Genomic DNA, 25,000 nt, shown 5'->3' with positions numbered 1-25,000 from the left:
GAGGAAGAGAGTGAGTGGAGATCTCTCCTGTACTCCTGTGCTGACTCCTCAAATGTAGTCGTCTGTCGATGGCACATCCAGTCCTCTCTGTAGGGCTCTCTGTGTGTATAGGGAGTCGCTGTGGGTGCTCCTGCTATGACAGGCTCACGGTGCTGACCAGGTGGGCAGGGACAAGAGCAAACCAGAGGGATGGATAGAGGTATGGATCATGGATGGGAGTAAGGTAGAAGAGACGCACCTCACTGGACTCAACTGAACTGAACTGTGCCACTCTGCTGCTGACAGCTGGGAGGATTGGAGGAGGAGGATTGAAGGAGAGTGGATGAGAGAGAGGGGGTGGGGAGCAGAGGGGAGGAGGATGAGAGAGGTGAAGTGGAGAAGTGAAAATGTGCCCGTTCAATTTAACTCTCTCATACTCAGGTTACAGTAAAATGCATTGTAACTTCAGTTACTAGCACTGTAATTTACCCTGCAACGTCTAACAAATAAATTAATGCATTACAGTAATTAATTAGGCTACTTTTAATAATGTGTTACTCCCTAGGCTACACTGGCCACTGCCATGAGCTCTGTTTAAAAACAAGGCTCCATTCAAATAGATAATTATAGTTTTTCACTGAGCCAACAACAAATGCCTGTATCGCAGCTGTCTTGCCATTTTAATACTGGGATAAAAATAAAGCCCCCAAACGTATGCCAATTTCGAGTTTGTGACATCTAGCACCATCTGCAGGTGGAGTAGGCCTACTACACATTTACAACGACAGGCCTTGCACTTCATACACCAGCCCACCAGATGGCAGTAACGACTGAAGCATGCAACGTAAACTCAGACAAAGAAGTCACAGAAAACTCACATGTGGAATGCACCCAGAGCATGGGAGAAATGCTGATTTCGTTACATTAAGTTAACTATATTTATACCGTTTTCTTTGTTTTCATCATGTCATTTTTCTTAAAGAATAAGGGTAACCCGAAGATTTCCACGTCAAAAGAAAAGACATACGGCCCGGGACGCAAGGTAAGAAGCTTCAACTGGACCATGTAGCCACCCATTTCTACTCAAACATTTGTCAACAAAGTTACCAGTAAATTGTTTGGCACCCATTTAAAAGTTACAGTGTCGAGGGCTTTTGCTTCCTACAATGCTATGACAGTAAAGAGGCGTCCGTGTTTCAATGTCATTTTACTTGCAGTGTAGAAGGCGCATCACCCTTCATACATGTTGCAAGAAGTTAAGCTGATGTTAGCATGCTACGTTACTTACCGGTATCTCTGTGCTCTCTGATCTCTGCGTCTCAGGGCGATGGCGAGGCTGGCAAACGTCAATCCAAACTTAGCAAACGCCTAAATGAAGAAATTTCCAGCGATTCAGAGAATGAAAGGTGAGAAGTGGTTTCATCATGGCCATCAGCTACCCCCTTTTCAGATTTTATTTTTCGTCTGAGTATCAGCAACGTTGTGGCACGTAAATTACCTTTCTGTTGTTGTAGTGATCAAGTGGTCAAAAAGCAACGCAAAGATGGAGACGAGGAAATCGAAGAGACTGCACAGGAGAAGAAACTACGCTTGGCCAAGTTGTATCTTGATCAACTAAGGGAAGAGGGTGAGTATATTTCCTAGTGATGTCTTGTGTAGCCTATGCCATTTTAAATAAGCCACTTTTACCTGTTCTGTGGGTGACTACTGTAAAGCTTGCTCACGCTGTATTGTTGTCTGTTCTGTATAGAGGAGAAGAAAGCTGAGGAGGATGACTTCGAGTCAGACCTGATTGCAGGAAGACTACAGGATGACGTGGTAATGCAGCCTGTCACTTCACTCTAAATTGAAGGTTTCCAACTGTTAATGACTGACACTCTCATTCAGGACATGTTTTTGATGCTCTCGACGTCCTGTTTTGTAAGTCACTGGATAAAAATCTGCCCTCATGTTATATACCACACACTAACTCTCAGTTTATTTTTTGTGGTTGATCTGCAGTTGGAGCAGCGAGGGAAGCTGCAGCGACTGATTGGCAAAGAAGTGAGTGACTAATTTGAATTCATCTGACTTGTCATGCATATGTGGGTTATTATCAACTCATGACAGGTTTGTTATCGCGATAGAGGGATTGTAATCCTCTGCATTCTCTGGCTGGTGCATCTGTATTCCCTGGTGTGTATCATCTGTGCTGTCATTTTGCAGTTGGTCCCTCCGGAGGCGTCGGAGATACAGCTCCTACGAGGTCACAAGCTGCCCGTCACCTGCCTGGTCATCACTCCCGACGACAAGCACATCTTCTCAGCTGCCAAAGATTGCTCCATCATCAAATGTAAGCCATATTGCAATGTATACCCAGTATACAGTACTTGTTTGCCATCCTGCTTTGCTTGAGTGGAAGGGTAACCTTGGACAGTGTCGAGATGGTTCTATATACATGGGTTCTCATTTTCTGCTTTGGCTCACGTGGTTGGCTGCCAGTGTCTTGCCCCTCCTCACAGCACAGTGTTTAAAAAAAAACCTATGTATACGAAATATGTCCTATAGCAAAACCCTGTCACAGTTTCCTTCTAGAACACATGGTTTCGCTGAAAAGTCTACCTGTCCGATCTGATCAGAGTTGGTTGGATAGAATTGTGTGGCATGGTTTTAACTTTCTGAACCGGAGACTCCTTCATCATTTCACTGCATGCAGAGTTGTGTATTTGACACACACAAAAAATTCAACTTGTTACACCAGGACTAGCTAGGCTAGTGGTTGCATTTAATGTCTGGAATTGCAGTCTGTATGTATAACTCACGTATGTTGCATGGTGTTGCTGCATTCTGTTCGTGAACTGACCCGCGTTACCGTTTACCATTGCAGGGGAAGTGGAGACGGGCAGGAAGGTCCACAAAGTGCCAGGAGGGAGGAAGGGTACGGAGGACAGGCACGTGGGCCACACGGCTCATGTCCTCTGCATGGCCATCTCATCCGATGGCAAATACCTGGTAAGGACTCAAATAAACTACCAGCAAAGAATACTGGTCAGTGTGCGGTGATTCATACTTCATTTACTTGGATTACTCTTACTGCACATCACCAGCACCTGGACAGTGGTTGTGTACAGGGACGCTACTTTGAGTACTACCGGGTAAGGACTCATTGGAGTATGAATATGAATGAATGTGACGTTTCTGGCAGCATGCCCTCCATCGGACTTGTCTGATGAAGGGAATGCTGCCCGAAACGTCACATTAAAGTAAGAAATGGAAGCTTGATGTTGCAGATTTTATTTTCAGCTTTCATGACACTTTGCTACTCCTGCAGCCAATTTTTTTTAGACTGACGTGCATGCTTTTTTCTTTGTTACACAAGGACTGGGGTAACCACGGGAGCCTTGGCTCAGTCACAGTTGTGGAAGTGACAGGCTAGTTGAGTGATTGGGAAAAAGCCACCAACTTGAAGTTATTGCATTATGTTTTTATATTTATGGTGTGGTACAGAATCATTGAGACAATATTGTGCGGTAATTGCGATCCATGTCAAATGTATTGCTTTAAATATTGAAGTAATGTTGAACAAGCCTACTGTGCAGATTTAGTTTTTCGCGTACAGTACGTAGTACGTCTTGTGGACTGTGGGAAATGCCAATGGGGTTGTGGATGAACCCTCCAGATGACTAAAGATTCTTCTCTGATGAGTAGAGGTGCAAAACGCACACCAGAAACAAAGGTGCTGGCAACCAGTAAAACACTTGCAGTAGGAGAGAAGTGCCGCACCCTCTCGAGTTAAATAAACAAGTTTTTAATATGACAACGTTGCGGCCTGTCGGCCTTCCTCAGGACACGTGTTAGATTGTCACCTGTAGAGATTCTTCTGTACCGTTTTGTTCCTCTCTGCCAGGCTACAGGAGACATGAACAACTTGATCATGATCTGGGAGGCAGCCACGTGTAAACACCTGTACGAATTCACCGGTCACAGAGGCCCCGTCTCAGTAAGTCTTAACACGTGTTTCTGTTATCCTTTTTTTTGTATCTCTGGGGCGTTTTTCCACAACATCGTAGCTAACTAAGTTAGCAACTTACTTGGCTGCAATGTAATTTCCCATTGGAGACCTAGTAATTTGCTTACTGGTTAGCAGAGATGCTTTTGAGAAATGTAACACTGGCTTGCTTTGTATCTGTGCCTTTCCTTTGTTAAAGGGACTCTAGAGGCAACTTTTTGTTTTGAGGCGTTTTATCATGAGGATGAAATGCTGACTGCCAAATGTACAGTAGCCAAGAGCAGTCAGAACCATGGATGTCTGACATCATTGAGTCGCAATATAATCAAGTTCAAGTTCAAGAGTTTATTTGCCATGTCAACAAAGTTGATAGGAATTTTTGGTAGCATGTCCCCCAACATCAAAAACAACAAATACAAACAATGGACAAGATAATCATTCTAGCATCATCCTCCCATCTTCTGATATAACAACAAGATTTATTAACCTTACAAATGTAGCATAGAGTCCCTTTTTGAAGTGTTGCATAATAATATTCCATCTGTCGTAGGGGCTGGCATTCAGGAGAGGTACCCACGATCTGTACAGTGCCTCGCATGATCGCTCCATCAAAGTGTGGAATGCTGATGAGAACGCCTACGTGGAGACTCTGTAAGTGTTGCGGCCTTCCTTATAGTTAGAAAATGTGAATGTATAATGCAGGCCAGGGCTGGTCAGGGAAAGAAATAGGACCCGGGCGCTTTTTGCTTAAAGGGACACCTCATAATTAGCAGCGCAGAACTGACTCAACGGTCGGCCCCGCACCCTAGTGGACCCCTATTTTGAGACATTTTCATGTGGAAACATGTTGTCTATTTTAAATATGCTTTAGCCCAGGGGTGGGGAACCTTTTTCATTCGGGGGGGACACTTCAAATTCCACAAAGGGCCATAAAATTCCTCAGAGGGCCGTACTATGAACCAAGATTTCCCCTGCCACTTTCGGCTTATGTTGAAGGCAGCCGGCTTTAAAACGGACCCCACCTTTTCTAGGTTTGTGTTCATAGTACGGCCCTTGGAGGTATTTGAAGTGGCCCCTCGAATGAAAAAGGTTCCCCACCCCTGCATAATGTGAGTGCATCAGTGAAATTAACTTCTGTGTGCGTGTGTACAGGTTTGGTCACCAGGATGCCATCACTGGTCTGGACTGTATGAGTCGTGAGCGGTGTGTGACGGCGGGGGGTCGTGATCGCACTGTACGCGTCTGGAAGATCGCAGAGGAGTCCCAGCTGGTGTTCCACGGCCACGAGTGAGTAGTTACTGTATATATTTTACCCACGCAGACCAAAACGCACGAAAGCTGTCTCTAAAAATCAAACTTATTCCACCAAATATTGATTTCTGAACTCTTCTTAAGTTGAAACATACATTTCTACGTATGTTGTTTTAAAGTGAATATCAACTTGTTTTCTTTGCCTTTTTTGCATCTTGTGTGTGATTTTGACTATTTGTAATTTTCTGCAAATAAATGCGGTAAATGACAATATCTCTCTTTTCAAATTTGGAGGAAATGTAGTCTGCAGTTTACAGAATGAAATGACAATGTTTGTTTTACTCAAACACAAACCTATCAAAAAAAACAGACGAAACATTTTGAAGTAGTCTCAATTTTTTTCTGCAGCTGTATATGTGTTTGCTTCCATCAGCCTAGTCATGTATCTGGATAAACATTCCCTAGCTAGCATTTAAGCTAGCCAGTCTCTGTCCGTTTGGATTTCGCACTTATTCCATCATCAAGCAGGACTTTTTATGGATATTTCATTTTCAGACAATTGGTGGTACTGTGTGCTAGTAATTAATGTGCTGTTTTCCGTGTTGTGTGTTCAGGAGCTCCATAGACTGCATTCAGCTGATTAATGAGGAGCACATGGTGACAGGAGGAGATGATGGGTAAGCTCTTCAGCCTAGTGTATACCTCTTCAGCCTAGTGTATACCTCTTCAGCCTAGTTTATTGCTCTACAGCCTAGTGTATACATGTAACCGGCGTGACGTGTGCCATGTGCGTTATGCCCCTTTTTGGGGGAAAGTATTGGGGGATAAGTCAAGTAATGTTGGGAAGGAAGAATCGAAAAACAAGAACCTGTAGACACGCGTTGTTCACGCTGAAAACATGTTGTGTTGTCGGCTGTTCAAATAATATAGCCAAACAGCCGTGGATGAAGCATGGACTGTTCATTTAAGCTAGCCGATGTTGCATGTAAGTTAATGAGACATTCGGTTTGGGAAAATTACACTTTTCATACACATTCTGTGCTAACTGTATCCTTGGTGTGTGTGTGTGCTCTCTCCCCTCCTGTGTCTCCCTGCAGCTCTGTGGCGGTGTGGACGGTGAATAAGAAGAAGCCCCTGACGACGGTGAAGATGGCCCACGGCAAGAGGGGCGAGCCCGGCCTGGAGCAGCCCTGCTGGGTCTCCTCTGTGGCCGCCATGGTCAACTCCGACACGGTGGCTTCAGGTGCCTCAGGTTACACACCCCTCCATAGCACACACTACTAATAGTACAAATAATACCCATACAAATACAGTACAAGCCCCTCCATAGCACACACGATTAATACTGTAGCACACACTACTAATACAAATACAAGCCTCTCCATACCATACACAACTAATACAAACCCCTGTTGGGTCTCCTCTGTGGTCGCCATGGTCAACTCAGACACGGTGGCTTCAGGTGCCTCAGGTTGCACACCCCACACACCATTAGTACAAATAACAAACCCCTCCATACCACACACTACTAATTCAAAATGAAACCCAACACAGCACTAGCCGAAAGCGAAAGCCCACCTGGGAAACTCCAACTCCCATTGTCATTGTGACATAGCACTCCACAGCACACAAAGTGTTCACTGCACACCATACCTGTCAACTTTGAGCTCCCAAAATCCGGGAAAATTCCCATATTTTAAGCCAAAATCCGGGAAATGTTCTAAAGGCCATATTTTGACAGTCAACGGGATGACAGAGACAGATCGGACGGTGCGTTCTACTCTGCTTTTCACAACTCGCGCGTGCAAAGACAGCTCCATGTCGAAACTCCCTCAGCACACGTTTTATAGCGTGGGGAATCAATGCAATGAAAACTAAACAATGAAATTAGCGCAATGAGTTTCTTCTTGTTGTTTTGTCGCACAAGTTGTCTGTTCGTGCAAAACTTCGTGCTGATACAGGTTGTGATTAGGTCAATCGCATGATTCGCTGTTCCGAGGCTGTTTTATGCGTTGCATGAACTGACGGTTTCTGAGGAAAAGAGTGGGCGCACAAGCGCTACGGAGCTCGAGGTTGACGGCTCGTATTTTTAAGGAACTTAAATTCTTGGTGGTATCTGGCATACCGTCTTCTGGCAGGTAGCTTGATAAGCAAGACCCCGTGTCTCTCTCTTCAAGAGGGGGTGTGGTTCGTCGGACAGAGCCGTGGGTAGCCTAAATAGCCTACTGGACCGACGGTGTTTTTTGATAATGTGAAAAATCTGGGATATTTCCGGGGAAAAAATCAAATCGGGAAATGGGTCAAAATTAGGGAGTTTCCCGGGGAATTAGGGATGGTTGACAGGTATGCTGCACACTGCGCACAACGAAATTTCATTTTATGCCTCACCCTTGCAAGGGGGCAACCCCAAATGTGCGGCGGGACGGTACCATGCTCAGGGTACCTCAGTCATGGAGGAGGATGGGGGAGAGCACTGGTTAACCTGGTGGGTCGGGAGTCAAACTGGCAACCTTTGGGCTACAAGTCTGACGCCCTAACCGCTTACCCATGACTGCACGAGACTACTGCTGAAGACCCTAACCCACACAATTACTAGTACAGTCACTCCCCCCCCACCCCATTCAGACAATGACTGTCATTGCAACCCCCTGATTGATACCATTGATACTGCCTAAAGTACATATTTTATCTTGTGACAAAGCCTTTTGATCCGACTGTGTCCCGTTTTAGAGATATTGCAATGTCCGATTTACAGTAACTACAATATTCACACTAATACCAAAGGTTTGAAGGCCATTTTTCCTCAATTTTAATGAGAATTTCTTAACATTGGGCATAGTTACTGCACTTTGCCTTTGTTGGGCAGAATCCACCACTTCATCCTCCCATATACAGTTGCCCATATGCAACGCTACCCCTACCTCAATGTGTAGTTCATGTGGAGACCAGAGCTCTGACGTTCCCTTCTTCTCTCTTCTGCCCACAGGTTCCCATAATTCCAAGGTGCAGTTGTGGAAGTGCGGCCAAGGGTACAGAGGTTTAGAGCCCCTCTTCTCCATCCCTTTGGTAAGACCTGTGGATTCAGATGACACTTGCTTAACGGTCTATAATGCACATCAATGTTATAGTGCCATTTATGGTGATATATTATAAGTCATACAACATACAGCTCAAAGTTTTCCAAATAGGAACATCTTGTTCCTCAAGACATATTGGCTTTGTGTCCTGTGGTTTACAGACAGATTAAGTAGTCCCGAGGTAATGAGACCTAAGACAGACTTCAATGACTTAATAGGGAAAGAGTTTTTGTGTTGTTGTAAGTTAGTAATGATTGTTTGGGCAAGTTTTTGAAGTGGAGTATTTAACAAGCTCCAGGAATTATATATGGTCCATAATTATGTATACATTTTTTGCTGATTTCACTTCTCTTTCTCTAAGGTGGGTTTTGTGAACAGCTTAAAGTTTGCCAACTCCGGAAAGTTCCTCGTGGCAGGTGTTGGACAAGAACACAGGTGGGTTGGTGCATTCTACTGAAAGGGCCCGTCTGCTTTTGGCATTTGGAGTTTGTAAACAGCTCCTCGCCTCACAGCTTCCTTGAGCGTTCTCCTTCTGTGTGCGTGTTTTGCTCACTTATACTTGTCAGTACATATGCCAGGCACTCTAAATAGGAACAATTACTGCCACTGATGGCATCACGCGCAGTAGTGAACTTGTGTAAAATCGAGCAGCATGACAAGTTAAGGATAATTGGGCAGCCTGGTATAAATATCAGACACCAGTGTGTCAATAGACTGCCAAAAGAGCCCTATTGTTCTTTTTTGTCTGGTATGCAATTACCTGTTTGCTTCACATTTAGTTCAGACTTTTTCCCAAAGCAATTTAACGTGAATACGTTTCAGGGTATTGGTTACAGTCCATTGGTTACTGGAGCGATATTAGGGGTTAGGTGCCATGCCCAATGGCATTTCAGTTCTTGATCAGTCGAGACTAATTCCTTAACCACTAGGCCCGCATTTCTTGAGAATTAAGTAAGGAGTTACATAGAGGCCATTCTAAACTATGTCCGTTACATCACAGAGTTGTTTTTATTCACCTGTCACCTGGAGTGTGAGCTTACTCAATGTTAATAAGGCTCAAATAAACCATCAAGCTGAGCTTTAACACTGCGCTGTCAATTGTTATACCAAATATTTCCTAGGTTCTAACTGCACCGTCTCTGGTTTTACCACAAGGTGTCACCATTTATTCATGTTCATTGGAACACTGTACTTTGGGAGAAAATGTGGGGACTCCTATTTGACGTGTGTGTGCGCGCGCGCTTGTGTGTGCGCGCGCGCTTGTGTGTGTGTGCCAAAAATCAGGCTTGGCAGGTGGTGGAGACTAAAGGAAGCCAAAAATGGACTGTACATCATACCTCTGAAAAGGAAAGATCCGGAAGTACCGACGGCCACAGACGCGGCGGAGGAGGTGGAGCAGGAGGAACGTTGAGGGTCCGCCGTCGTCGTCGCCGCCGCCGCCACCACTGCTGCTTGTGTCATAGCCTTCTTGTGTTTGTATGTATGAATGAGGGAGTTCATCACTTTTGAAGAACTGCGTTTTTTTGTTTATTCATCTGGTTTATTTGCCTTTGTAAATGATGTGCATTATTTAGTCCCTTGAGGGGCTAATTAAATTCTATGTTGAGAAAAAAAAACTCGTCATGTGGTGATGTTGATCAGCTTTGTCACAGAAATAGAGGATTCTTAACCCTTTAAAAAGAATTAGGCGTGAATAAGGTGAGAATGCACATTTTTTTTTTCTGAAGTTCCAATTACGTTATTGTTACTCTTCAAAGGTAATTCATATCAATAGTATGACTGGTACTATTTAATTTGGGTATAACAGCTGTGTGCATGTGTTTGCGTGCGTGTGATCACGTGAATTCAGCAGCGCTGAACACCAGTGAGTTGGTGTGGAAACGTACACCCTGTAAGATCATCTCCTTCTACCAGATGTTTCACAGCGGGTGATTGAAGGGGCGGAGCTAAGCCTATTGAAACTGTCAGTTGCCAGCAGAGCGGCGTGCTAGTCTCAGTGAGCTAATGTGCAACCAGAGCTAACAAGCTGCAGCAACAGCTGCAAACAAAGTTAACTTTAAAAGATGGTAGCCGTTCATTATCCTGTCCAAGGAGAAAGATGTAATCGGCCTGTTTGTTTGTTTCAATTGCATGATTGTTGAATTGCTTTTTGACAGAGTAAATTGTTCTAAATGTAGGGAATTTAGTAAGAAGATCGAAAAAGACTTGAAAATTCATTAGACTGAAGTTATGGTAACTTGCGTAAGTGTGAGAATGAAGCTTATTGGGTGTGAACTGTTGCTGGCAGAACTGTAAAAATCAAACTAAGGCCTACTTATCAGTGACTGGGATCCAGAACCATAATGGTTCTAGAACCATATAGGGTTCCATCAAGCCACAACCAAGGCACTGTACGGTCATCCGGCCACAAGGGTTCGATTCCGGCCCGTGGTCATATCCTGGTCCTCCCACGTCTCTCCCAGTCATTTCCTGAGCTGAAAACTGTCTGGGGGAAAAAAACGCTTAAATGCCCAAAAATATAAAAAATAATTTTAGAGAAAAAATTAGCAGTATTCGATAAGTGAAACTACAATGTAGTGCCCCGATTCTATTTCAATATACTCCAGTACCTCCACCATTACACACTTCCACTCTCGTCCAAAACATGACACATTTAGACTTAAGGCTCAGTTATGCTTCCTACTTGTGCCACAGAGTGAGCTTTGACGCAGCCATGATGCAGTTAATTCTTGTTTATGCCCTGTTTTGAAGCACGGTCTGCGCGATGTCATTCCACGCTGAAACTGCCTTCAATACAAAGAGTAAACTAGACGTGTCGGTTGTTTTTTAGCATCACAGACTCGACGAGAATGAAAATGAAACATTAAATCTTTATATCACGTGCATGTTTGATCGCACTGGCAGCCACAGTAGTAGTTTGGAACAAAGAAGTGGCTCATTTGTCGAGGACAAAGCGGAATGTTTCCTCGACCTCGGAACCACTGTTCAACTGTCCAAATAACTTCAGCGTCGTAACTTGCAAGCGCATGTGTTGTCTTCGGTTCGTGTAAATAAATCAAACAACAAAGCACGGGCAACTTATTTAATGAAGAGCTCACAGTCCGTAGACCGACGAAGGTTAGAACAAGGAAGTAGCGCTTGTTCTCGACTCGAGGACAGAGCAGGCTGGTCGAGAGGACCAATCAGAGACCTATTTTCGCCCTTTCACGCCGTCGCTCCCTGCGTCGAGACACAATTTTGGGGAGGTGCCCCAGAGTACCTGCGTGATGGGGGGGGCTTCACTACGTTAACTGCGCGGCTCACTGCATCATGATGCAGTGACGCTGATCTCGAGGCATAAACCACCCTTTAGGGTGCATTCCAACATGCACACTCCTGTCCTCCACTTGTGCTTGTGACCTTGCCCCATCTCCATGGAGAAAACAATTAAGTTTCCTAGCTGTCAGCCTAGCCACAACAGTTTTTGGGGGACAGTTTTTCATTCACCATCCCGATTGCCAATGAGAAAATTACTTTACAATTGAGCTTCTGCAAGATATTGAAATACAATGCTGTTGTCAGTGATGTCATCATGACGTATTACTTCCTGGTACAAGGCCGCAAGCACAAGTGCAGGATGCAAGTCTGCATATTGGAATGCACACAGACATTTAGTTGCGGCTACTGGTTGCAGCCCCTGGACTAACATGGGGTCTCTGTGTCTTGCTTAAAGACTCTTGACATTACCCACTGCTTCCTTACAGGGTATGGGATTTGTAACCACAACTGTGTGATTACAACACAAAGTGGGGGACACTGTGTGAGATTTTTAGTTCTTTATTTCCAGAATCCATGCTACCCATTCACTAATGTTACCTTTTTCAAGAATACTTACCACCACCATGAAATTCTAAGTATTCATACGATACTATTATTTTATTACTTTGTAAACTTTCATGAAAAGATCAAATTTGGCAATAGGCAGCCCAGTTCCAATGAGCAGCATAGTTGCAGTACCCTTTGACCATTTCCTGCACAGTGTACCTTTTAACCGTTACGTCTCAACCTCTCCCGCATCAAGTTAAAGATGGCTTACGTATCTAGTGTGATTTATTTTTATTGTATGTCTATGAGCTGATGTCAAGCTAGGGCTCCACCAGAGAGATATGGAGACCGATTTGACAGGGACTAATAATAGTCTTCATAATTAGCACAAGGAGCATGTGGAAAAGGGAAAGAGGGGAGGGGAGGGGAGATGTGTGGAGGGGAGATGTGTGTGTGTGTTGGGGGGGGGGTATCTTGTTAGATAAAATGCTTGGATAATTTGCTGTGTTTTAAATATGTAAATCCCCGGCAGCTTTTTTCAGCACTGATGCTTGATCAGATTAATTCAGATCCAGGCAATATTTCTATTTCTATGAGGCAGAAGCATGCAGTGTAATCCACACACCATCATCTAAAGTGCTGTGTGTGGGGGCCATAGAAATAATGCACCATGGAGCCTTATTCATTTACAAAAGTTTATTTTGCAATTTAAATTACAAGAAAGCACTGACTTATTCACTGAACTCTATGTTAAACACTTAACATAATACCCTACACTTAAGAAGGAAACAAAAAAAGTAAGAACACAATTCATTTCATTTCATTAAACATTGTCAAAACGAGGAAAATATCCTACTATTGGATATACAGTAGTTGTTACTTTCTCTGCTCTACACTAGCTCAATATAAGACGGCAGGATGTTTGCATCACAGCACTCAGGGAGGATGCACCCACTCATGGAAACAAGTGTGTGACCCCCCTGGTGCTATAAGTCTTAATGTTATAATATATTTTATTATTTTATATTACATGGCAGCATTCAGAGAAATGACCCCACCCCTCCACTCTACCTAGGACCGTGTTTCCCAACACCGTAATTGACAGGCAGTAACATTAGACAACTTTGTTTGGCAACGGTCATTAGGCTACTACCAACAAAGAAGCGAACATAATTAGCAATTATTGTGTTGGGAAATGATCCTCAGAGGTTAAAGTATAGCCGTCAGGCAACACGGGCAAAGGTTTAGGGCCCCAAGCCTCTAAAGCAGGGGTGTCAAACTCATTTTGGTCCGGGGGCCGCATACAACCCATGTGGACCTCAAGCGGGCCGCATTAGTAACATCATCGCAAAAAAAAAAAAAAAAAAAAAAAACGTAAAGCAGAGGATTAGTGTTCAGTACTATCACGTTTTAAGTGTGTTGAATATGTAGAAAGCAATGCAATACTGATAATCCTATGCAAAATTTCCTTCATTAATTCATTGGCAACCGTCAATGAATTACATATGGGACAGTTCATTTTGGCAGGGGGTCTGGTGGTTTACCCCCAGAAAATTTTGTATTTCTCGTATGCAATTTCCTGCATTTTCACGCATTCTAACATCCCGTTTCCAGTTTGAGCTTAATAGGAACCAATACAAATCCTATTATATTTATTATTTAATTACAACCAATACCAATACAATAAGAATAAGAAGTATTAACATTTTATCTCTATATATGAGGTCTATAATATATGAGCTTTATGAAATGCCTGTTACAGTACAAATTCACTATTTATAATAGAAGTGTGATGTGCACTTTACTACATATATACAGTGTAACAGAGGGACCATTGGGTTAATGTCATGCAGGTTTCGATTTTGCCCCGAGGGCCGTAATTGCGCATTTCGGTTATTTCATTTAAAAAAAAAAAAAAAAAAGTAAAAAAAAAAAAAAAAAAAATTTTTTTTTTTTTTTTTTTACATCCGGGCCGGATGGAACCCTCCCGCGGGCCGGATGCGGCCCGCGGGCCGTATGTTTGACACCCCTGCTCTAAGGGGTCTTGGTCAGTTGATGGCGTTGAAAAAAAAAATAACAGCAGTAGTTTTCAATGACAGCAGAGAGTTTTTAGTGGCCTGAAAAAGACTCCAAAAGAGTCTGGAATGATCTGTGTGATCCATAGACTTACTATGAATATTTTCTATGTATAGTAGGCCTATCATAGGACGCCTATGTCACGCCTATGTTATATAAATATGTCTATGTTGTGATCCCCTTCAACCCCTACCGTTCACCTTAACAAAAAACATACAGTACACACACACACACACAAACAAAACCAATCTGCAGAAATCTACACAGTTAATGAGGCTTCTGCAGTGCATGCCTCAGTGCAAACCGAACCAGATCACAGGGAATCATGGGACATGGAAACTTACAGCCATACAGAGTGCTACGTACTGTAATGCAATAACCATAACAGGCGCAGTCCACGCGGTTGGCTTAGCCAGGGCCGGCTCTAGGCATAGGCAGACAGGTCGGTCGCCTAGGGGGCGCCAAGTCCCACACAATTAGAATGTTAAGCGAGTTAAAGTATTAACCTTTACATTGACAACGAGTATTCATGGGCACTCAGTAGCCTATGTACAAAAGTACTAGTTCAGCTGTGCTTGATCAGATGTAGGACACGATATTTAAAGATAATTTCTAACTCCACAGAAAGGAGTGGTGCTCACCTAGAGCAGTGTTTCCCAACCTTTTTTGTCTCGCGTACCCCCTAAACCTCTTTGTTGTGCCATGAGTACCCCCTAATTCATGATTTATATCACTTTCCCTGTCCTGATGTGACTGCTCCATATAAACCTCTTTGTTGTGCCATGAGTACCCCCTAATTCATGATTTATATCACTTTCCCTGTCCTGATGTGACTGCTCCATATATTTGTTATAATAATATCTTTTCGAAGTACCCCCTGCAGTGTGCTCGCGTACCCCTAGTGGTACACATACCCCTGGTTGGGAAACACTGACCTAGAGTACCAACTTGACTAGAACCGGCCCTGGGCTTAGCTTAACGAATTGGCCAGCTAGCTAAGCCAACACAAACAACTACCATACTGCATGCCTCCTCAGCGGAGAATAAGACTGTTCTTCACATAAAGCCAAACAGAATCTAAACAACCTAACGTTTCATGTTTTTTTTTATTTCCACAACGTATTATTATTATTTTATTATATTAAATTTCAAGTCAGCATAACCCAGTGTTTCACAGATAAAAAGTTAACATGTCAAAACTACACAGGTTAGGATAGAGTACAGTACATCGTTCAGTACAGTAGTAATAAGTCACATTGATAGCTGCTTTCTTAGTATGTAGAAGCATTGGGCTCAGTCTCCCTGGTTCTTCTTAGCTTCAGTCTGGTGCGCAAGTCTCATATGAGAGGAGATAGGCCAACATTGGGGGGTGTCGAAGGACCTCTTCCTCCTCGCTCACTTCAGCAACCATTGTAGGCAGTTGTAGGGAGTCGTCAGAGTAAAGTTGGTGTGTGTGTGTGTGTGTGTGTGTGTGTGTGTGTGTGTGTGTGTGTGTGTGTGTGTGTGTGTGTGTGTGTGTGTGTGTGTGTGTGTGTGTGTGTGTGTTAGCCTGACTCTCGCCAGACCCTTGCGCAGTCCGCTCTGCTTCAAGAGCTCATACGAGGGTCAGATTCGACCCGTCCAAAATCATAAATAAGTGAAGCGTGACAGGTTGGCTGCTTGCATGAACTCAGTCATCGATATTGATTCTATAATTCTACCTGTTTTTCGAATCTGTGAGTCGTTAAAACAGCCACTCATTTCAAAATGAGTCACATGTATACAAGTGTTTTCCCAACCTCTTGCAAGGATTTAAAAATAAATAAAAACTGGCCCTACCGTGGAGCATATGGTAGGGCACACGTTTGCTATGTGGCCGACCCGGGTTTGATTCCCGGCCCGGGTCCTTGCCGACCCTTCCCCGTCTCTCTCCCAACTCACTTCCTGTCACTACCTTCTCTTTCCTGTCAAATAAAGGCAATTTTTAAATAAAATAAAACCAAAATTAAAACCACACCTTTAGAAAGCTATGCCTATGGCTAGCATAGATCCAGATATGCCTCTTTTCCACTGCCGGTTTTCGGGTAGGCCTACAGCTCGACGCAGCACGACTCGGCCGCCACTTTGTGCTATACGATTGAGATGTGTAGTGCCTATTTGAAAAGCCAAAAGTGGCGGCCGAGTCACGCTGTGTCGAGCTGTAGGCCTACCTGAAACCCGGCAGTGGAGAAGAGGCAATAGAGTTTGTGGAGCAAGGAGGAACTCATTCATGTGGCGAGAGTCAGATTAGTTTTACACCATCCATAGCAGGGAATGTCAGCAGACGGTTAGTGTGTGTGTGTGTGTGTGTGTGTGTGTGTGTGTGTGTGTGTGTGTGTGTGTGTGTGTGTGTGTGTGTGTGTGTGTGTGTGTGTGTGTGTGTGTGTGTGTGTGTGTGTGTGTGTGTGTGTGTGTGTGTGCGCGCATGTAGTAGTACCCTCACCCAGTTCTGTTCCCGACACACTCCTCATCAGCATCCATCTTCAGCATCCTCCATCTTCAGCTTCCATCGACGGTTGACATGGTGTGTGCATGTGTATGTGTCAGTGCCCACATGCCCTGCGTCCATGTTCAGTATCCATCGTAAGCATCCATCGACAGTGTGTGTGTGTGTGTGTGTGTGTGTGTGTGTGTGTGTGTGTGTGTGTGTGTGTGTGTGTGTGTGTGTGTGTGTGTGTGTATCAGTGCCCACGTGCCCTCACCCATTCCTCTTCTCCACTCCTCCTCAGCATCCATGCTCAGGATCCATTGTAAGCATCCATCAACAGTTAATCTGTGTGTGTATGAGAGTGTGTCAACCCCCCACCCCCTTCTTTTTTTTCTCCTTTCCCTGGTTCACAGGTTTTCCTGGTTCCATCTTCAAGATCCATTGTCAACATCCATCGATGATTAATCTGTGTGTGCATGTGCATTTTTGTGTGTGTGTGGAAGAGATAGAGAGTGTGTGCCAACCCCCCCCCCCCTTTCTTTTTCTCGTTTCCCTGGTTCACAGGGAAGAGATGGTGAAGTCCACAACTGTTTGTGTGTGTGTGTGTGTGTGTGTGTGTGTGTGTGTGTGTGTGTGTGTGTGTGTGTGTGTGTGTGTGTGTGTGTGTGTGTGTGTGTGTGTGTGTGTGTGTGTGTGTGTGTGTGTGTGTGAGAGAGAGAGAGAGAGAGAGAGACTGTGTGCCAAATACCCCCCCTCTTTTTTTTGTTCCCGTTTCCCTGGTTCACAGGGAGGAGGTGGTGGAGTCCACGACTTCCCTCCCGTTGCAGACGGTGGGCATGGGGGTGTTGGAGGCCGAACCTGGGGGAGAGGGTTGGTGATGGAGGGATGATTGATGATGGAGATCTAAGTACACAGGCAAACACAAGGCGGCATGGTTTAAAAACACAGCAACAGTAACAATAACACACAGACAACAAAAGATCATCTGTGGGTCAAAAAAGAAGGAAAGAGCAAATATATATAAAAAAGCCCTTTTATACTATACTGTAACGTGGCCAATCCCGTGTTTTTTTTTATTGTGATTGATGAATATATCAATCAATATACAGTATATGTAATCACTGCATATCTTTGTAAGTCCATTTTGTAAAGTATGCTAGTTCTTGCTTCAGTTATATCCTTGTTGTCTGAAAGCAACTTGCGGACAACAGCTCCTTTGCTCTTGCTCCAAGTACACAGGCAAACACAGCGTTTTATGGTTCAAAACAGAACAACAAAATAGTCATCTGTGTTTTTTGAATCATGATTGATGAATATATCAATCAATATACTGTACACAGGGCTGGACTGGGACAAATAATCAGGCCGGGCGTTTTCAGCCAAGACCGGTCCGCCTGGCGTTGAGAGAGACAACGACAACATTTTCAGTCATCTATTATGAGCTATTTTGACCACAACAGCCAAAATGAATATTGAAATCTGACTCGAAGAGGTCAGCAGTAGTGGCATGAGGACTGACACCACTATATTTAGGGGAGAATCAGGCATCAAAAGGCATCAAAATCATCAAGAGTCCACCGGCATGGGTGCCGCTAGGGGGGGAAAGATGTTACAAATTCTAAGGGCCCAAGCACTGACAAGAGCCCTTAAGAGGGCCCAAAAGCACTAACAGGGGCCCTTAAGGGGCCCAAAATTCGAATCTTTCATAGGGCCCAAAATTTCTGGTGGCCACCGGGCAAATGCCCTGTATGCCTTATTGCCAATCCAGCCATGAATATACAGCATATATAATCACTGCATATCGTTGTCAGTACAGTACAATGCGTAAAATACAGGTAATCTTGGTTACATTCTAGTTGTAGATTCGTCATCTTCCTCACATTCTTTCTCTGTAATCATCTCACTCTCGCTCTGGGTGACAGAACGCGTGTGCGTCAGCGAGAAAGAAAACGTGTGCGTCTCCGTGTGAGTTACGGACTGCATGCACAAGGACGAGGAGAGAGGGAGTGCGGCGAGCGTCTGTGTGCACGAGAGCGAGAGTGTGTACGTGTGCGTTACTGTGTATTGCTGCGTGTTGGTGTTGGTGTTGGTGTTGGTGTTGGTGTTGGTGTGGTGGAGGAGGGGGGAGACACCTTGGGAGTAGTTGGAGCCGGCGGTGTTCAGCTTGGTGGCGAAGCGGTTCTCCTTGGAGCGCAGGCTGGTCACGTTCTTCTGGGGCTGGAAGAGGATGATGTGGATCTTCGGCGCGAACAGGCAGCCCAGCACCACTGAGCCGCTCAGGGACACCGAGATACACATGGTGGTGGTCTGCACCTGTAGGGCCACAAAAACAGAGAAAGAGAGAGAGAGATTTGAAGACTAAGTCCTATGTGGCTCAATTTATGCATCATTGGCCTAGCTGTGCGTGTACAACATCAAGCCACTGAGGGATACCAAGATACACATGGTGGTGGTCTGCACCTGTAGGGCCACAAAAACACAGAGACAGAGAGAGGGACTTGTGAGCATTAAGTCCTATATGGCTCAATTTATCCATATGCATTGACCTACGGTAACTGTCTGTGTACACCACCAAGCCACTCAGGGATACTGAGATACACATGGTGGTGGTATGCACCTGTAGGGCCACACAAAAAACGAGACAGAGAGAGGGACTTGTGAGCCTTAAGTCCTATGTGGCTCAATTTATCCATGGGCCTGCCTGCCTAACTATGTGTGTACACCATCGAGCCACTGAGGGATACCGAGATACACATGGTGGTAGTCTGCACCTCCGGGGCATGCACAAACAAGCACAGATTCAGAAAGTGAGTCACATACAAAAAGACTCAGAGATCTATGCACATTGAGGTGGTCTGCTGTAGGCTACCTTCAGTGTGGGGAACAAACAAACAAGCACAGATCCAGAATTAATACAGAGCAAATACACCAACCGGAGGCAACTCAAAGCATCTCAAAAATGGTAAATGCACTGAGTTTATATATAGCGCCTTTCCACACCTTCGAGCACTCAAAAGTGTTCTACATTGTATGCCTCACATTCACCCATTCACACTTACATTCATACACCGTTGGCAGTGGCTGCCACGCGGGGTACCAACCCAGACACTAGGAGCAACTTGGGGTTAAGTACAGTATCTTGCTGAAGGACACATCGATGGGGTCAGGCAGAGCAGGGCTTGAACCAGCAAGTTCCTGGTTGCCGAACGGCTCTTTTACCACCCTCAGACTCAGAAATACACACGACATTGGCCATAGGTGATTAAAGTCCCGTGCGAATCGGGCCAATACAGCGGTGTAGTCTACTTTTTTGAAGTGGGTATACTGTATATTCGAGCATTTTTTTAAGTGGGTATACTGTATATATTTATGCTATTCTAAACAATGGATCAATCAATTTTAAGTGGGTATACTGAAGCCCCTAAAATGTAGAAGTGGGTATACTCTGTATACCTGCATTCTACGTAGACTACACCACTGGGCCTAGGTCTTGATATTATGAAATTAGACTATGCTACGATCATTTCCAGATCATTCTCACTTCTCACAAAGACTCACGGAGATGCACAGGACGTTGGCCTTATGGGGAACAAACTAGCACAGATCCAGAAAAACAATCCAGGGGTGCATTTCTCGAAACCAAAGTTGCTTACTACATTAGCTACTTTGTTGTTTTCAATGCATTTTCCCGTTGGCAACTATTGAAGTTGCTAACAGGCTAACAACTTTTCTTTTGAGAAATGCACCCCAGAGTAAACATGCAAACGGCTCAAAAGCACAAAACCTCTCACAGAGAGGCATGGTAGTGTTCTTAAGGCCTTCCTAAGGGAGCAGGAAAAAACATGCAAATAGTTTTGCAAATACAAACACAAGACATGGGAACAATTGAAGGCCTTGTGCGGGAAATAGTGGAATAATAGAAAAACCCACATTGAATAGACTGGACTGCCACAAATATTATTTTAACACTGGGTTTCAGATTTCCCAGGCCCGGTGAAAGTTGTCAGTGGCCCTGTGTGCAAGAGTATGACAGTAGCCAAAACCATAAATAATAACTTCCTCCCACAAGATCAGTCATCAAGTCATCAAGTCATTCTGTCCTTCGTTGCACATTGGGGCCATCAAATGGAGACCTTCCCGAGTCAGTGTGTTTTTAAATTAGGCTCATGACACTGTGCTCAGTGGTGTCAGATCCTTTGCCAGCCAATAAATTCAAAAACTGGACTGCAGGCGCTAAGTTCTGCCCAATTTGAATGAAATCATATTGATTTCTATGGCCTTAATAATTCAAACAAATACCTGTCCAACATCTTTTCTTTTACCCACAGATGGTCTTCCTAAACAGCCAAATTGGGTGGGAAACTGCCCAACCGGACAGCTCTGTTCACAGTCTGGACCCAGCTGTGCTCCGGAGGGGTTTCCCCTACTATAACAACAAGGCTCCTTCAACACATGGAGTCAGCTAATGAGAACATCAGGGACCTGTGCAACATATACTGTAGTTTATGTGGAAGCGAAGTCTGCCTTTGCTAGTGCCAATTGCACATTGCAACAATTATGAAACACATGACTAAACAAATAATTCACACTTTCCTATTTGGCCCCGCAAAATATGCAATACCTTTTGAAAACAAAAGATACAGTACGTACAAGTCATTCATACTTTGATGTATGATCTCACACACAGAAGGCCTACCTTTAAACAAGAACACTCACGAACATGTATGCACGCATGCATGCACACACACACACACACACACACACACACACACACACACACACACACACACACACACACACACACACACACACACACACACACACACACACACACACACACACACACACACACACATACAAAAATGAATTAGTAATTCCATACAATACAAAGGTTCACCGTGTGTTTATAAACACAATGTTATGAGGAGGGGCAAGACACTGGCAGCCAACCAAGTGAGCTTATTTTTTGACCGACAGCGGTTTCCAACAGTCAGAGGTTGAGTTCTGCGTTGAGTTCAGCTAGTGTCGCGCAGCCAGGAGAAAACAAAAATTTAGAACCTATGTATAATGGCACTGGCTGTTGTTGCGTGACGTCTCCCTGACGTGTGCTACAGCTGAAACGTCACTGACCCGCATGTAGCTGACAAGCATTCCAAGGACACCTGTCATATCCACAGGTGGACATAGTTGTCACCTGGGTGGGGTGTCTGTGCCGAGGGACACTGTCTGCATTAAGACCCTTAGATCTGTGAAAATCATTCATGGCCTGCAGAGACAGGACACCGTGGCCAATGTGTACGCAGGAGTTCGGCGGTGTGTATGTGTTTAGGCTTTTATGAACTCGCTTACGGTTTGTTGGTGTGTATGTGTGAGAGGGGAAGGGTGGGGTGGCGACAGTCTGGCAAGATTTTTGATCCCTTGATAACATTTATTTTGCCAGTCTAGGGGCCTTATCGGCATGTGGTGTACTCATTCTGACAGCTTAACAGATGCACCAGCCGGTGATGTTGCAGGCATCGGAGACCTTTTTAGAATGGTGATGATTTTCCGGATGACGTGAGGAGATTCATTCATTCCATGACATTTATGTCAGAAATGGTTGAGAAAAAGTTGCTTAGCGGTCCTTTAAAAATGGATCAGTTTAAAACGTTTAAAGAGTAAGTAAATTCTGAGCTGTATCCTTCCATAGGAGTAAGGGGCATATTGATTCATATGACGCATCATTATTGTGATTGGTTAGCAGGCCTATTATGCCTGGAACATTTTCAGAGACAAAGGCACGACTGCTGATGTATCGACTGTGTGAAAGCTCCATCCATCCACCCAAAAACATTTAGCTGTGGATCCGCACGCGCGCGCACACACACACGCACACACACACACACACATAAAGAGACAGAGAGAGCGAGAGCGAGAGGGGAGCTCCCAAAGCGTCACCTGCTGGCTTTATTCACAACTGAAAGGGCAAAGTGCCATGATTTATGTCTCCCCAAAAACACAGACGGTGAACTGCACGGCAGCAGCTTACCACCCAGGGAAAGGGAAGGCCACATCAATGCCAGAAACTTCACAACCAAAACAGATTGAGGTGGGGGGGGGGAAGGGGGTAAGGTGTGTGATGTAGCTGGCCAGACAATAACAGATTTGAGAAGCAGTGTACAGGCAGTGATGGTATGCCTTCAATGTGGACTCACTGATTTCTAATCGGACAAGGTTGCCTAGGGCCCGGCTATCCTCCATAGGGGGCCCAACTGTCACACTAGCTGCCGTAAATACACGCAAAAAGTATGCTTGATCTTAATTTGTCATTTACAGTAGGCCTATGTTAAGTAATCAGAGATTTATACTTAGGCCTATATATGAGACAAAGCTCTTAAATAGCACCAAACACAGAATTTTGTGTCTATATAATGACTTTTGAGGGCCCCATGCTTGCTGTATATCACAAAATGGCTAGATGTGTCCCTCTTTCTGATACTGACGTACTTGGCCTCATGTCTCAGCCAGGACGAAGAGGATAAGTAAGCAAATAATAAAGAATAGAAATTTGTCTTCTGAAGCCCTAAAAATGCACAGCACAAATACTGCAATTATAAATGTTGTCAACATTGTTGAACAACTTTGATGGACTACTGTGAAAAAGGGGTATCATATTTAGAGCAAACATGATGATCTAGCTACATGCTACACATACAGTATCCCTCTACCAGCACACCAAATTTGAGCCTATATATGGCCAGTGTCTTGCCCCTCCTCTCAATATCGTGTTTACAAACACGGTGAACCCATGTATAGTCAGCTGTTGTGCAACTGCCTCGAAAATTCAGCATAAAAACAAACGATACCCCTGTCTGAGACAGTCATTAACTTGAAAAGGATAAAATTTCACTTAAAATAAAGATTTAATTCCTCTCTCTTATATGTAAGAACAATGCCTTATAAATGATTGCAGAAGTAGAACATCTGCATTATTTGCAGCTTCATGGAGATGTGTTCCAGATTGGCATGGAATGGCCCAGATGCAAAAGAAGGTACAATAAGTGAAGATGGCGTCTGTGTCTTTGTCTTTTGGAGCGTTTTGATCAGTGCGTAATTCCAAAAACGTAATGCAGGAAAAAGGAAAGGGGTTGCACACAAGAGCTGGGTGCAATTCAGGAAAAAAAACTGGATTGAAAAAGCCAAAACCAGAAACCAGAAAACAAACCAGACGCAAAATAATAAATTAGTAAACCTGTTGCTATCAAGCCAGTGCCGATGGCATGAGGCAGAAGACCTTATCATGCTTTGAGCCTGTGCTGATAGCCTGGCCTTTTGCACTAAAAGCAGCTAGAATTCATTGACATTCTGACTTGATACGGCTATGGCAGACAGAGCTATCTAATTACTTCCCAAATACCACTGCGATATGTGACAGGAATAAATAGCCTTTTTAAATTGAAAATGATAACTGTGAAATTTGTCTCTAACAATAGTAGAAAGTAAAATCAATAATAAATCATAAATCAATGGAATGATAAACACTTTGGCACGATGGCAGATTTCAATCAAACTTTAATTACATTTTGTTAGGCGTCAGCATTTTCAGCAAACCCAAAACTCATGTGAATTGAATGGAATTTGATAAGCCTATTGTATGAAAATATACTGTATTTCATATTTATATATCATATAGTATCCCAAAAGCACTTCCAAATTCAAATGACTTCCAGCATCCCTGCATTGCATATCTTTTATTCTACCAGACAGATTAGCCAAAAAAAAAATCTAATTTCCACACCGGCAGTCTTAGACAGTGCGCAGGTGTGTTCAGGTCAAGTCACAGGGAGAGAGGCCAGAGTAAAAAAAATTCTTATCACCGTAGTTGTCAATTACCACTTGAAGTGTTGCCAGATTGGGCGGTTACCCGCCAATTAGGCTACTTGGGATGGCCGTCTGTGGGTAAAAGCGGGAAAAATCGGCCATTTGGCGTTTTTTTCTGCAGTTTTATGTCCATATAAATCAATGCAATTTGTTGAAATTGGGTGGAATTTAGCACCTCTTGGCGGTTTTTGGGCGGATTTGATCAGACACATCTGGCAACACTGGCCACTTGCGTAGTTGGTTAGCATTAGCTATTTACACTGCGACACAATTAGTGTAGGTAAGGTGCTGCAGTTTACAGCTAATGGTCCGGAGAAAAGGACAACAGCAAGGCAGGGACATTAACTAGAGTACTGGATAATTTTCTAAGTGGGAAAGGTCGAAGAAATAAATTAGGCCTATATCACTTCAGCGCTAAATCTGTGAACAGTCATCTCGACGTGCACAAGGACCAGTGACACAGAGTTCACGTTGACCTCATTAAAATGTTAAGTCCTACTCATTAAAGCTGCGTTGGCG

General features: G+C 44.0%; 2 protein-coding genes across 3 annotated transcripts in view; one reads left to right on the top strand and one right to left on the bottom strand.

The window, feature by feature from the left end:
- Positions 1 to 812: 812 nt before the first annotated feature.
- rrp9 (ribosomal RNA processing 9, U3 small nucleolar RNA binding protein) lies at positions 813 to 9,905 on the top strand. Of its 2 annotated transcripts, none has more exons than XM_063216390.1 (15): positions 813 to 1,021; positions 1,303 to 1,385; positions 1,494 to 1,606; positions 1,730 to 1,797; positions 1,981 to 2,022; positions 2,185 to 2,311; positions 2,846 to 2,970; positions 3,866 to 3,958; positions 4,518 to 4,618; positions 5,120 to 5,254; positions 5,833 to 5,895; positions 6,316 to 6,470; positions 8,205 to 8,284; positions 8,657 to 8,730; positions 9,580 to 9,905. In XM_063216390.1, exons 1-15 carry the CDS (start codon positions 944 to 946, stop codon positions 9,704 to 9,706), a joined length of 1,464 nt encoding a protein of 487 aa, XP_063072460.1. In that variant the 5' UTR covers positions 813 to 943; the 3' UTR covers positions 9,707 to 9,905. The 2 variants fall into 2 exon arrangements, with proteins under 2 accessions (XP_063072460.1, XP_063072461.1); XM_063216391.1 differs by having other exon boundaries at positions 814 to 1,021; positions 6,316 to 6,461.
- A 7,497-nt stretch (positions 9,906 to 17,402) lies between these two features.
- The window catches only part of LOC134462999 (metabotropic glutamate receptor 2-like), a 48,637-nt gene continuing 41,039 nt past the window's right edge, over positions 17,403 to 25,000 (bottom strand). Inside the window, exons 9-10 of the mRNA XM_063216258.1 lie at positions 18,754 to 18,934; positions 17,403 to 17,479 (exon numbers count right to left, since the gene is read on the bottom strand). Of these exons, the coding sequence (XP_063072328.1) occupies positions 17,403 to 17,479; positions 18,754 to 18,934 (258 nt within the window). The remainder of the gene's footprint in view (positions 17,480 to 18,753; positions 18,935 to 25,000) is intronic.

Source organism: Engraulis encrasicolus, chromosome 14 (assembly GCF_034702125.1).
Source record: "Engraulis encrasicolus isolate BLACKSEA-1 chromosome 14, IST_EnEncr_1.0, whole genome shotgun sequence".
NCBI classification, from domain to species: Eukaryota; Metazoa; Chordata; class Actinopteri; order Clupeiformes; family Engraulidae; genus Engraulis; species Engraulis encrasicolus.
The sequence above is the reverse complement of the archived record's forward strand: the minus strand, read 5'-3'. Positions and strand labels throughout refer to the sequence as shown.